The following is a 13,133-nucleotide window of genomic DNA, read 5'->3' as shown; positions in this document are numbered from 1 at the left end:
TAGTTTTTGTCAGATTACTCCCTAGGGAGAATGTCTTTAATTATTCAGGATTGATCTCAATCAAAAGGTTTTACTTAGTCAAGTCTTATACCATTTATTTTTCCATATGCTGTTGTTTGTAGATGTATTGTGTTATTCATATATCATCTATTAAAATGTATGTATTTAAGATAATTGTTTTTTAAGAACATATGTATTGACCACTCTGATGAATAGCTCATTTGATTACTTGTTTTTTTCATTTGTGCAAAGTGCTTTCATTATTCTCCCTTTTTAGTGTCTAATTAAATACTGATTAGAGTTGCTTAGATGGTCTATAACAATTAGCAAAGATCAGGAGGGGAGAAGCAATCATCATTAATTATTATTATTAGGCCTAAATTGTTGTTGTTTTGGTTACAATAATACATGCAGGCCAACCATCATCAACATACAAAGTTGTAAACACTTGCTCGTTGGAATAACAGACAATGAATAATAAATAAATATATATACAAAGGACAATCATGGCTACGCACTAAATTATTGAGTGTGGGGGTGAGACAGGACCCAGAGCATTGTTGCAGATTACAGCAGAGTGTGATTTGATGGAGGTGGATGGTGGGGTGTCGGGTGCTCCAGAGGGGAGGGCCAGCCGACGTCACTCACCCGCTGACTGACTGAGCTCCAGGCTTCAGGCTCAATCTGCGGCCAGCAGCAGAGGTGGTGGGGAGGAGAGGAGAGGAACATTTGATCCAATACTTTATTCCTCCTGTGGCTTCTTTCACTGGGGCAGGAAGAACAAAAGACGGACAGCTGCATGATCAGAGGCGCCAGCTCTCCCTCATCTCGACTGTGAGTCGGGCTAGCTTGATGCTCCGTTCAGCCTGCTAGCCTTTGTGGCAGGGCTGTCCATGAATCCGAGGAGCCCCTAAAGAACCCGGGCTGGGAGAAGCCTCGGCTTTTTTTTTTTTTTGCCTTGACAGTCTGCAAAAAACATTCTCCGAGTGGGCAGACAGCAGCATCCCTGTCAGCTCCAGTGCGCACCCAGAAAGAGGCTTCCCAGTGAGGAGCATCTTCGCCTGGGCACGGTTTCACGTCGTCGCCTGTCTGCAACCTCCAGTTTGACAGGACCAAGAGGCGATTGATGACTAATAATCTTTCAAGATAGGCAACAATGTTGTGCACCGTGGCCAACATGTGGGCAACAGGATTGCTTTTCTTGGGATTGTTGCACAGTTTGGAAGTATTCTCTCCGGCAAGGGCAATTGATGGTAAGCAGAGCTGATTTAAGGGTTACCACAGTCTTGCAAAAAATGCTAAAACCAATAAGTATATAAGTGTGTGCATGATTATTATCACTGCATGTATTGTGTTTGTGTCTGCGTGTGAGACTAGTAGACTGTGCCCTGAAGGAATGAGTGGAGCAACGTGGAGGGAGATGAAACCGAGGAGAGACAATTAAAGCGATCTTTTGTTTCTGTCTCCCAGTGCCACATGTGAATATTGCCATGTCACAGGAGCGATCGCACATCTCCTCCTGTCCTCCTCTAGATACAGGCGCTCTCACACACATTTTACACTGACATTCAGTCATGGCAATGGTAGCATAGGCCCCAGTACCTGCTTAAACCACTTGTTTACTGATCAATGCGTGCATGCTTTTGAAAAACGAGCAAACAGATGGATTCGTTTTAAGTGACAGAGAGGTAAAACTTGGTGTCATGTCTTTGGAAATGTCAATGGCTTCTGTGGAGCTGTAATGTATGTATCTTTGCTTCAGGCAGTTCACCAGATCTTAGGCTACTGAGTGTAGTGTTGATGTGATGACAGCAGTGTATATTCCCCAATCAAACAACATTTATTTTACTACAATGGGGAATTAAAGAATATCTTTGTTTGCTTTCTTAATGCGTGAAGGAGACTTTCTTAGAACAATATACCCGTCTATGTGGAACATACATAACCATCACAGTAAGTTTTCCACTGTATGATCAGATGTTGCCAGCATGAGTAGCATTGCATTACTGATGTGTATCTGTGTGGTTCAGGATATCACCTGCACAGGATAAGATCTTCTGAATGCTAACAGTCATGTTGTGATCTGCAGGCAGACATTGAGCAGCTTAAAAACAGCTCCCCCATACTTCCCTGTGAACACACACCTTCACAGACTGGAACAACTTCTGGAAACTATTAAGCCTCAGTCCCACTCACGCGCTCCTCTGTTTAAGTAAGAAAGGAAAAGGGCGTTATCAAAGGGGAGTTAGAGCAGACAGATTTGTTCAATTCTTTGCAGGTGAAAAGGGAATGTGGGTTTATTTTCTTTGCAGAGGTATAATGCTTTTCATTCACCATGGGAATGTTTAACCTGTGAATGATTGCTAAGAACATTTTCAGGATACTTTAACTGCAAGAAAAGGAGCACCAGTGGCTGTTAAGATAATCAGGGTTCTATATTTGACATTTCATTAAATCCAGTTGGACTTTAACATGCCTGGCTGACACTAGCTGCATTTTGTGAGATTCATCATCAAGCCATAAAGGCTTCCCTCTGCCTTTGAAGTCATCTCATTGCACTTGGCAATCTAGTGCTCTGAGGTTCTTAGGGAGCAAAATACACATAAATTACCACCTCGAAGATAGACTTGGATAGCCTGCAATCACCTGCAGTTTCTTCCTGCTGCTCGGTCTACAGCAACAGCTGAGAAAAGATGCCTTAAAACAAACACTTTCTGCCTTGACGCACTGTTATTGTTTCAGTGGAATTTTCCTTCCTTCTCAGTCCTTATGCCTTGATTCGATGAGTCAGCCTTGTGCAGTATACCAGAGGAGATCGCCAAACCTTAGCTTTACGTGTAAACCAAGTGGGATGCAGAGGCTGCTGTGCTATCAAGGAAACATATTGAAGTTTGTTTTAGTCAGTCAGACTGCTATTGAGATTTACTGAATTATCCAGATCTTTACGGGTTTCTTGTAACTCTAACACTTTTTGAAGCCAACCTCACCAGACCTTAGCCAACACGTCATTTGTTGTAAGCTAGACTCCCTTTCAAGCAAAGATAAATTGCTTTTTAAACCTCTTTGATTGCCTCTTTAATTTTCAACGCCCTTTGAACCACATATGTTACTAGTAAAGTTATTTTTTCAGTCTTGCCTGGAACTCGTCTTTTTCCATTTTCTAGACCACTAAAGATGTTCTCTCACTGTCTCTGTACTGTAGCCATAGCAAATGCCCTAGGCCACCAACAAACCATGAGTTTAATTGCGTCTAAACTGCTCTTTGTTTCCCAGAGGAGACCACGAACAGTCTCAGATTGTTTAGAAGGCATTGCTAATTGGGGGCCTAGTAGAAAAGGCCCTAATGAAAGAATTCACATCGTTTCACTGCAAAAAGAGATCACTGGTCCTCACAAATGGACAGTGCAGTCCCCCAAAGGCTAAAACAATGGATAAATGGTTTTCGCTGTCACTAAGGACAGCTGAAATTCCAACTTAAATCATTTAAATAGTTTTAGAAAACCATTTAAATATGTGTTGAAGTTAGGCATCTGTATCTGAAATGACTGGTTCCTCATTTTTTCCCCTCCCTTAAATGTTATTCATTTAGTAGCACAGGCTCCTTTCTTTTTCTTTAACTTTTCCCCTGTGGACTTATCTGCTGTAACATTTGGTGTAGGCCTTAAAACTGGAACATTTGGCTATCACGGGGTGCCATGACATCCACATGGCCAAAAGGTTACCATTTTATGGTTTTATTTACCGCCGAGGGTAATATGGAAAAGGGAGTACATTTGTTAGGTCTTCGTCACTGTTGACCTTAACTCACACAAGCAACATTCAGGAGCTACAGTATAAATACATGGTTTTGGATCGTTGCGTAAATATTAGAGTGTTGGTTGCTGCCTAAATACCACTGCATAACTGAGCAGATATAAAATCCAGTACTTTGGTCAGCAGCTTTTCCTGAGGAAAAACAACTCACAGGCGAAGTAAAGTTCAGTCACATTATTACCCCGGTTTATGTGGGTGAACAGTAATAATGAAATTCTGTTCTGCTAAAGCCAAAGATTTCCAACTGGCACATAATTGATACAACTGCTTCACAACTGATGTGAAATCTTAGTGCCCTTAAGGTACTCATTTGTCATGCTCACAGAAAGTTGATCCGCGGCACTGATAACAGCTCCTTTTAATGGTATTTAAGGAAACCTAATTTGAGGCTTAAATAAAGAGTATGACAGTTTGTAAATGATGTGTATTTACTTTCTAGCCAAGATATAAATAAGAGGATCAATACCACTCTCCTCTGTCTTTTTAGTATGTATCCTTCCAACAGCCAGTTAGCATACTGAGCATAAAGACCGAAAAGACTAGAAACAGCAACCCTGAAGGTATCGAAATGCAAGCAGAGGAGAGTCTGGGAAGTCACTGCTCTTGGCCACGGACTAGTCCCAAACTCAACTCCTTGTAAACCATGGGCCCACCCACAGCCAATCAGCGCGTCATAGCCCAGAAGGAAGTACCACAAACTGCAGTTCATCTAGTGGCCGACAGGGGATGGATGCAGAAAGGAGCAATTTCCATAGACCCCCATTTTAAAATGCCCAATTTTACAGCAGAAATAAACATGTTTCTACCCTGAATCCAATCAAACTTATTCTGGATATAGTTAGATTCCACCTCCATGACAATGGAATAGGGAGTGCATTTTTTTACCTTGAGTAAATTAGTAAGTAAAGTAAGTTTTGCCGTGAGCGAAGTCTGCAGTGAAGCGTGTACACATTTGCTGAATATGAAAACACTTCCAGTGTGTGCCCACTGTGCAACTGTCAAGGATAAAAAACCTATGGCCGCCGAGCCAGTCATATGGAAGTCAGTTTTACACACATTCTTAGGCCGCCGTGCCTATGTTTTTGTTTTCACTGCTAGTTTATGCTTATGTTCAATTAGTGCATTCAAAAAATATTAAAATCATTAATGAAGTTTCAGCTCAGACCCCACGCTTAATAAGTCTCCCCCTGGCCCACCTACATTTCTCCAGGCCCACCCACACAATAATTCCTGGCTACGCCACTGGTAAGGTTACCCCGTTTCCAGTTTATATGTTAAGCTAAGCTAGCTGTTACCAGGCTCCAGCTTCAGACTGAACAACCTGATGTGAGTGGTATTGATCTTCTCTTTGGACTTCAAGCAAGAACTCAAATAAGCTTATTTGGAAAAATGTTGGACTATCTTTTAACTGAAAGTGGGAAGATGAAGAGAAATAAAAGAGCTTCATACAAAAGACACTTTTTGCCTGAAAACGCAGCAAGTCTTTAGAAACGGACATCTTATCCCCTAAGTGGAAGAGTAACTGCGGCCAGTCTTGTCAGAGCAGCGCTTTGACCTACTTCAAAATAGTGACCCACTGATTTGAGATACATCTAGATCAGGGATGGGCAAATGGCGGCCCACCTCCTCTTTTTGCGGCCCTCAGATTAATTTCTAAACAACGTAATTATTAAAAAAAAATATATATATATTGTTTTACTTGTAGTACTGATACCGTCCACTAGACTCCTAGTTACGTCGCGAGCTGCGTAGATGATTTCAAATACCGCGAAATAATCTGTGACGCATTTGTGTGTATTGTGTTTGTTTCCCGGGGAAACCCTCACAAGAAACACCGGCTGTTGTTATTCCTGCTCTGACGTTAAGTTGCCTCTTGTAATTATGCCTTTACAAGCTTAACAGTTGTTTTTATCATCTGAATTTGACGAAACAAGTTTAATATTCTTAAAACCAAGACTTTGTTTATTTGAAATCAGATGAAAACAAACTGTCACGGACCCTGCCGTGTTATCGATTACTACGCTTTTCATTCATAATTTCAGTGGGAGGGAGGGGGAGTGGTGCTGAGGAACAGCAGAGTGCGGGCTGACAGGTGTCTGTGTTGACATTCCCCTTATTGTGGAATAAGGGGAATGCAGAGACTGGCTACAAGTGTTTTAGGTTCAAGTTAGACAACTAATGTCTGGGTTAGTGTTCATGACTTCATGTGTATGTCATCTAATGGTTAATCTCAATACACACACATTTTCCGTGCTTTCCAATAGTTTAAAAATAGTTTTATTCCACTGTTTAATAACCTGTTCAATACAAACATGCCACTTGTAAAAATGAAATAACATTTCTGTGGATGTTCCCATTTGTTGGGGATGTTCCCTGAAAGATTGTAAAATGTCAATGAAGATGTCAGACTTAGTATATTTGTTAATAATTACATACAACACATGGAATTTGTGTGTGTGTGTTCCAAGTGAATCTGCGGCCCCCTGGTGGCCAGTACATCAATGATGTGGCCCCCACCACCATCAAAGTTGCCCATCCCTGATCTAGATGGAGCTATTTAAGGATCAGAGATAGAACACAGTCTCAGAAACCACTCTGGAAAGATATGATCATAAACTTGCCTGGGGATATATTATCACAAACGTGTTTTCACTATACAATAAAGCCAGAAGCTTTTGACATCACAGACATCGGTTATCGGTTTTTAGCTCTTTTGGTACATTATGATATCCAACCTGCAAGATTAATGAAGGTTTACCATTAATTAACACCAAGAAAGAGATTCCATTTTGCTTTTTTTTTTGGAGACCCTGTGAATAGATTATAAAAAACAATTGTTATGATATTGAACATAGAAAAAAGGGGGGAAGACAATTATCTCATCATTGTATTTTTTTGGCCAACTTGGTGCAACAGGAACCAGATGTGTATTCTACATAGACATATTACCACCTTTTAAGTTGATATGGCATAATTGTTAGCAAACAGTTGTTATAAACAAACCCGGCAGATATGGAGAAATATAAGCATTCTTTTAGAGTCATGTGGATGGCCAAGTAGCGCTGTCATCCGTTATCAATATAAAACTATTGATGATAGCCGTCTTAAACACTGAGGAAAAGTGTTGTCCATCAGCTGCTTTAGTTAACCTCGTAAACCCAAAGCGAAGTAATTCGTCACATTTTATAATTGTAGCTCACTTTACAGTCGCTTTATGTGAAAAGAGGCCAGGCAGTGCCAGGGTCAGGTCGGTGACTTGTTTACGCCAACAGCATACTGTACATGGGCATACATTGCTCCACTGTGTCAGTCTGAAAGGACTGTTGTTTTTTGGTGTGCAAGTCACTTTGTCAATTATTGTTGCTCCATAAGATTAAGCCTATCTATTCCAATCGTAAATGCAAGCGTCATATTACTTTGCAGACATTGCTGAGTCTCAATTCAAGCTCCAGATACAAGTTGTCATTTTTCGTTCATAGAATTGTTCAAATCTTGGTTCCTCCACCAGATCGAATGGAGTCTATTTTCAGCATCAGCCCACACAACAAATACATCCATTCACAGCCATTTAAGCCTCTGCTACAGGAATTTCTTCTCTGACTTCAATTGTTTTTTGGGACAAAAGTGTGACAGAGCAGACTCACACCTATCGTAGATAAATTGTCAATTCACTCCCTGTAGAAAGAAAATGTTCCCAACAAACGGATCTCCTTTTTCTCTGCCGTACCTGATAAAGTACAGTATGTAACCTTCACAAATGCATTCTCTTTAGGAGTCCAACAACTGAGATTTTCATTGGTTACACATACAATTTTATTTTTTAACCCACACATATTTATCCACACATGCTAAGCATCAAAGTCACTATTCATGCAACCGTGATTTAGATTTATTCCCAAACTTCTAATCCCAAACACAAAGTACCCAACCATAACTTTAGCATAAGCCTAATTGTAACACTAATCCCTCAAGCAGGCATTCACCCTTCACTTAGTGGCAGAAATCTCCTCACTTGGCCCCACAATCATTATTTCTGCCTTCCGCCTGAGCAAAAACCGCGAGGGTCGGAGATGTTTTTGGTCAACATTTTAGGGTAATATGGCATCCATTAAATGTCCACAAAGGTCATTTTCTTTAATATGAAAACATCATCACATTTACTGTACTGTGGAGGATTTCCCGCATTCAACTGCATGTGTGTAGTGTGTCCTCTCCTCTGTTCTTCTGGGAAGACAATTGGCAGGTTTGCTCTACTGTTTTTAGCCAATACACCAATTCGTAAACAAGAGCACATCCTTTATTTGTAGTTTGGAGATGTTGAGGTACTACGAACATGGGGAATGTTTGGATCTGATTTCCTAACTAACTAACATCGCTGAAATGTCTTGAAGTAACACATATGTTAAACATATTTATTCGGAGATCATTCTGAGATGAGGAGATGAATACCACTCTTATAGCTTAGCCTAGCACAACAACTGGAAACAGGGGGATTCATTTAGCCTGGCTACATCAATGGTGACAACATCTTCCTGCCAGCACCTCCAAAGATTATTCATTTGGTTTTGTCTTTTTCAATCCATACTAAGAAAATGGGTGTATAAAGAGGACAAGTCAGTGTTTTATGGAGGGTCATGGGCCTGACTATTCCTTTCTGGTTGCCTAGCAACTGCTCAGAACATTTACAGCACATTATTCTGCAGGAAACGAAGAGTTGTAGTTTTTACTCCGATTTCTGTACTGTACAAACAAACACGTTATGATTGGTTGATGATATAGCTTCAGAGCCTTTGTTTTAGGCAGATTATGTTAACCTTCCCCATAGCCATGCTAGCTGTTTCCAATTATGCTTCCAGCTTTTTGAGCTATTTGAAATTTAAACCTCCAAAAAAAGTTGAGGGGCTCAAAATGTGAAATATGTGTATCATTATTTATAGGATCAGTTATTCCGATTTACTATGCTTCTTAGCAAATGTCTTGTTCTAGTTTTTCATATCACAAATTCATGGAGATTGTCAGCTGTAGGTGTCATTAGCACTCAGGTTACTTCAGCACATGCATAGTGAATGTGAGAGAACCTTCTAGAAAATCTCGTCTCGCTCCTTGGAAGCTCATGCGTCACACTGAGACTTGAAACTTGTACCGGCCTTATGAAAAGGCACTAAAGAATTTCATATAATCTTCTGTAATATGTTTCCCTCGGCAGCATACTAAGTAGGCTTAATTGTCATTTCCCTGTGCCGCCACGTACAGCGTGTGCTTTTGCGGTGGTGTGGCAAAGGGATTTGTCTAAACTGACTAACTTGACATTAGCGGATCACACCTTGTGATTTTTTTTTGTTCTTCCCCATCTGCTGCTGCTGAAATCGATTAAATCCTTCTGTGGAAGTGAAGGAGGTCTTCGCCGTCTCCCCCTCAGCCCCCACACTGACTCTAGTAGGCCTACAAATGGCAGTCTTGGTTGAGACACGGGGAAATCTCAGCCAGACATCCAAATGGTTCTTAATTAAGTTCACATTTGATTACTCTGCTCGGCTTTATTGGTTCTGCCTCTCACTTTGACCGTGTTTGTGCTCAAACCGGCAGAAGACAAACAGTTGCAGGGAGGAGTCGGACGGTGTTGTACGGCACGAAAGGAGCCCCATTTAACTTGGCAACTTTCACCCGACATGAGCAGCACATTCCTGATGTTAATTCTCCTTAGCTCTAAGTGCATGCTTAACACACACTTAGGTAGACTTGCAAAAACGCAATCTGTCTAAGAGACTCACAAACACACATTATATCACAATGCTTTGATTAGACATTCAGCCACAGCAGCAACACATGCAGGCGGAACCATCCTGGTGCTGTCTAAATATTGATATAATAATGGTAAATATAAACATAAATGCACTTCGACGTCCATTTTGTGTGGTAATTCTGTCCAAATTCTGTCTAAGCTTTTGTTAATTTGTTCACCACTGGCTAGACTTCCATAGTTCCTCCAAACCCTGCAGGAAAGGTTTATTTAGAAAGGCACAGCTGGGGCCTCTTTTTCTCTGTTTTGTAACATGACAAATTGGAAAACTTTTTTCCCTCCCTTTTCCTTACTTCTTCCTTGTTTCTTCCTTACTCTCTTCCATTACAAAGTCCTGACGCGTTTGTGCCTGGGCTGTGGAGGAGGATAAGGAAGTGGCAGGCCGCAGGCAGAGAGGCCAATATAGACACTTACCTCCTTTTTGGCCCTTAACAGAACCCCCTCAGGTCAGCCCAAAGTTCAGAGAAATAGACCCCTGCTCCTCTTGCTTTCTGCTCAGTCAGTCTCTTTCTATATGTCTTCCTTTTCGGCTTTTTTGAAACGGTTTGATGTCTTATTAACGGCCAGACTTGGTCTTGTGTCATCTAAATCTAAAAAGAAAGTTTTTCATGGCTGTGGTCCCGCAGCACACAAAATATTAAAATGATAATTTATAACTATTATAAAAGTTATTCTTTATGGTCTGAGTTGTTTATCATTCACTTCCTGCAACATATCTGATGTTTTAATCTTTCGCATTCTCTTATGATCATTTAGCAGTAAATGTTAAACTGGTCATGTTGCATTTGTTTCCAATCTGTGATACTCTGAAAAAACAAAGTGCGTAGAAAAGCTTGGCCCAGTGAGCGTCAATGTCAAGATTGATTACACACAATTCGGGTTGTTTATCTTGACCTCATATGAACCTCCCTTTCCTAAACAGCTGCAAAGATAGTGAAGCGTTATCATATCAAACAGTGAAAAGTATTTGGGATAGCAGGAGCATCTTCTCCCGAGTACACACTATCTTTGGTAGACTAATTGTTTTCTCCCAGAAAAAACATTGCAAACGTCTCTGTAATATGTAAAGAAACAACAACACACCAACGTTGAACTTTTTCTGAGACCTGCCAGCTTTATTATTCTAATTCAGATGCATCAGTGAACGATCACCTCATTCATGTAATATAGGAAAGCAGCTGCATGTAAAATAATTAACTTTATCTACATGAAAATATTTCTGTGCCTATGTTGTATTTCTCCACTTCCCTTCGTCCACTCCCATTCTTATCAATCTCTAACAGTCATACTGACATATTCAAGGTATGCATGTGATTAACTTCATTTCAAGCATGTTTGTTATCTCACAGTGCTAGGTAGAGTCCAGGGTTATAACATGAGACTTAACAAAGGTAACAGATCTTTCATAGTGCACACACTACAAAAGAGTATTGAATTCTCTTTTTTAACTATAGCAGCTCGGCTATATTGATGGCAATGTCTGTCTGTTAGTGTGTTGCCTTATCCTCCACGTTTGGTACATGGTTTGGTTATCTTACTTCTCCTTTAGCAGATCGATGAGGCTGACATTTGTGTCATGAAGTAAAATGTCTATATATAACTAGTGTGAGCTATTCCTCTCAGGAGGGCTTGTAAAAGCTTAGGCTATTCCCTGAATTTGTATTTAGTACCACCATCAGGTCATATTTTAGGTTGTCCAATACCTGCAAATCAAATCATATTAGCCTCAGCTGTACTCTTGCAAATGTTAGCATTCTAACCTGCTAAACTAAAATGAGGTCAGAGCACTGGAAAAGTAAAACAGCAGCCCTGGAGCTAGTGCAGATTGTCTTGCTCAAGGGCACTTAGCTGTCCAGTTAAGGGGGCAATACATTACATGGCCGGCACTAAAGAATGGACTCCACACTGCTCAAGCTCCCTTTCAGCACCACTGTTGACAGCCCTTAGGTCCGCCTTCACCTCCACCTCTGGTGAGTGGTGCATGATGAGGCGGCAGTCTCACTGTTTTCAGGAGCTTTGTAGTGCCCTGGTTGATCTCAGAGGGCAGTCCTCCAACTTATTTATAGCACCACTGTGGGTGTCGGAGGAAATGGGGCTATGGCTGGGGGTTAGGCTTGTCTTTGCCTAAGACGAGGACTCTTCCTCCCAAGAGTGAACTCTTCCTGGAGGACCATCAGACAGCGACGGGGGCAGAGGGAAGTGGATTGTAATACGGCCCAAATGGCGATGACCCAAAGCATTTTCCCTCAGCCTCTGCTTTGGTAAACACACAGGCAGCTCATTGATAGCATGTGTGACATTCCTCCATCTCATCTTAGTATCCCAGCCCAGCTCAGTCTGTTTTCAGACCACTAGGTCTGCCTCCAGCTGTGAGAGCCCGCCCCCCCTTTGACTCAGACTCAGATCCTTACCTCTCTCTTTGCTCTCATAACTACAGCTTGTTCTCTTATGACATCCTGTTTCATATCCATCTGTATATCGTCTTTTTTTTCATTTCAAAACTTAAAACTCACTATTTATGCAATATTTCCATACCACCTACCCAAACCAATTATATTCATCAGGTAAACAAAAGATAGTAGACCAAAAAGGAGCTGGATTAATATACGGTTGCTAATGTGTATATATAGCATTACTTCCACTTAAATGTTGTATTTTTATGACCATCGAGTTTCAATTATTGGATCTGTGTTAACTTTAATTCTGATTAACAAATTTCCTTTGATCCTTTATAAAATACATATTAATTAAGTCTAAAATGGCAGTAGTCTTCTAATCCAGCAAAAATTACATTTGTACTATCTATTGATCTCTTTTTAATTCAGTCACCGGCGACCTTATAGCTAGTGGCTATATTCTGTGTTTGAGTGTGGCCACGACCACAGAATATCAATACAATGAAATGTAAAAAGGAATTCATACAAAAGTATGTTTATACAAACATCATTATTGTGTGCATTCAGTGTATGTAGTTGAGCTGATCTCGACACAGTGTAGGGCAGTTTTCAGTTTTTTAGCAGTTTATGTTTGTAAAACTGCGCTGGCCTTTGTCTACACACCCTTTTCTGCTTTCTAACCATCTAGCGGAGCAGTAACCTTTATCGCTGCTCGCCTTCACCCTCAGCTAACTAACCTCCTGACCTACTTCCTGGGATCTGTTTCTGTCACCAGCATCTTGTGGTTGCGTCGGATGTGATCTCGTCCCACAGCCATTAGTGGAAGCCGGGTTAACAGCAAGTGGAGTTAAATTTGTCTAATAAACAATAACAGACGCACTGCAACTAGCTGCCTGATATGGCTGTGTTGACACCTCTAAACAAATAAACAAGCACAAAATAAAAGGGATGAGGAGCATAAAGGAAACGCTTTAACGCAAGCCTGGATGTATTTCATGAATAATTCAAACCCTTGTAAGTTCTGAGAGAGAAAAGGTTTCACCCATTTATTAAGTATATGTTTTACATTTGATAACACCAATGTGTTTAATACTGGCAACTTCTAATTGTGGGAAAAACGAAAA

The 13,133-nt window shown here is 40.8% G+C and overlaps 1 protein-coding gene across 2 annotated transcripts in view; it reads left to right on the top strand.

Moving 5' to 3' along the window:
- Window positions 1-676: 676 nt before the first annotated feature.
- LOC117446331 (low-density lipoprotein receptor-related protein 1-like) overlaps window positions 677-13,133 on the top strand; it is a 119,583-nt gene continuing 107,126 nt past the window's right edge. For both annotated transcript variants that reach the window (XM_034082491.2, XM_071203148.1), the window contains exon 1: window positions 677-1,253. In XM_034082491.2, coding sequence (XP_033938382.1) covers window positions 1,157-1,253 — 97 coding nt within the window. In that variant the 5' untranslated portion in view covers window positions 677-1,156. The remainder of the gene's footprint in view (window positions 1,254-13,133) is intronic.

This window comes from Pseudochaenichthys georgianus, chromosome 5, assembly GCF_902827115.2.
Source record: "Pseudochaenichthys georgianus chromosome 5, fPseGeo1.2, whole genome shotgun sequence".
NCBI classification, from domain to species: Eukaryota; Metazoa; Chordata; class Actinopteri; order Perciformes; family Channichthyidae; genus Pseudochaenichthys; species Pseudochaenichthys georgianus.
Note: the sequence above shows the minus strand (reverse complement) of the source record. Positions and strands in the feature narration are given on the sequence as shown.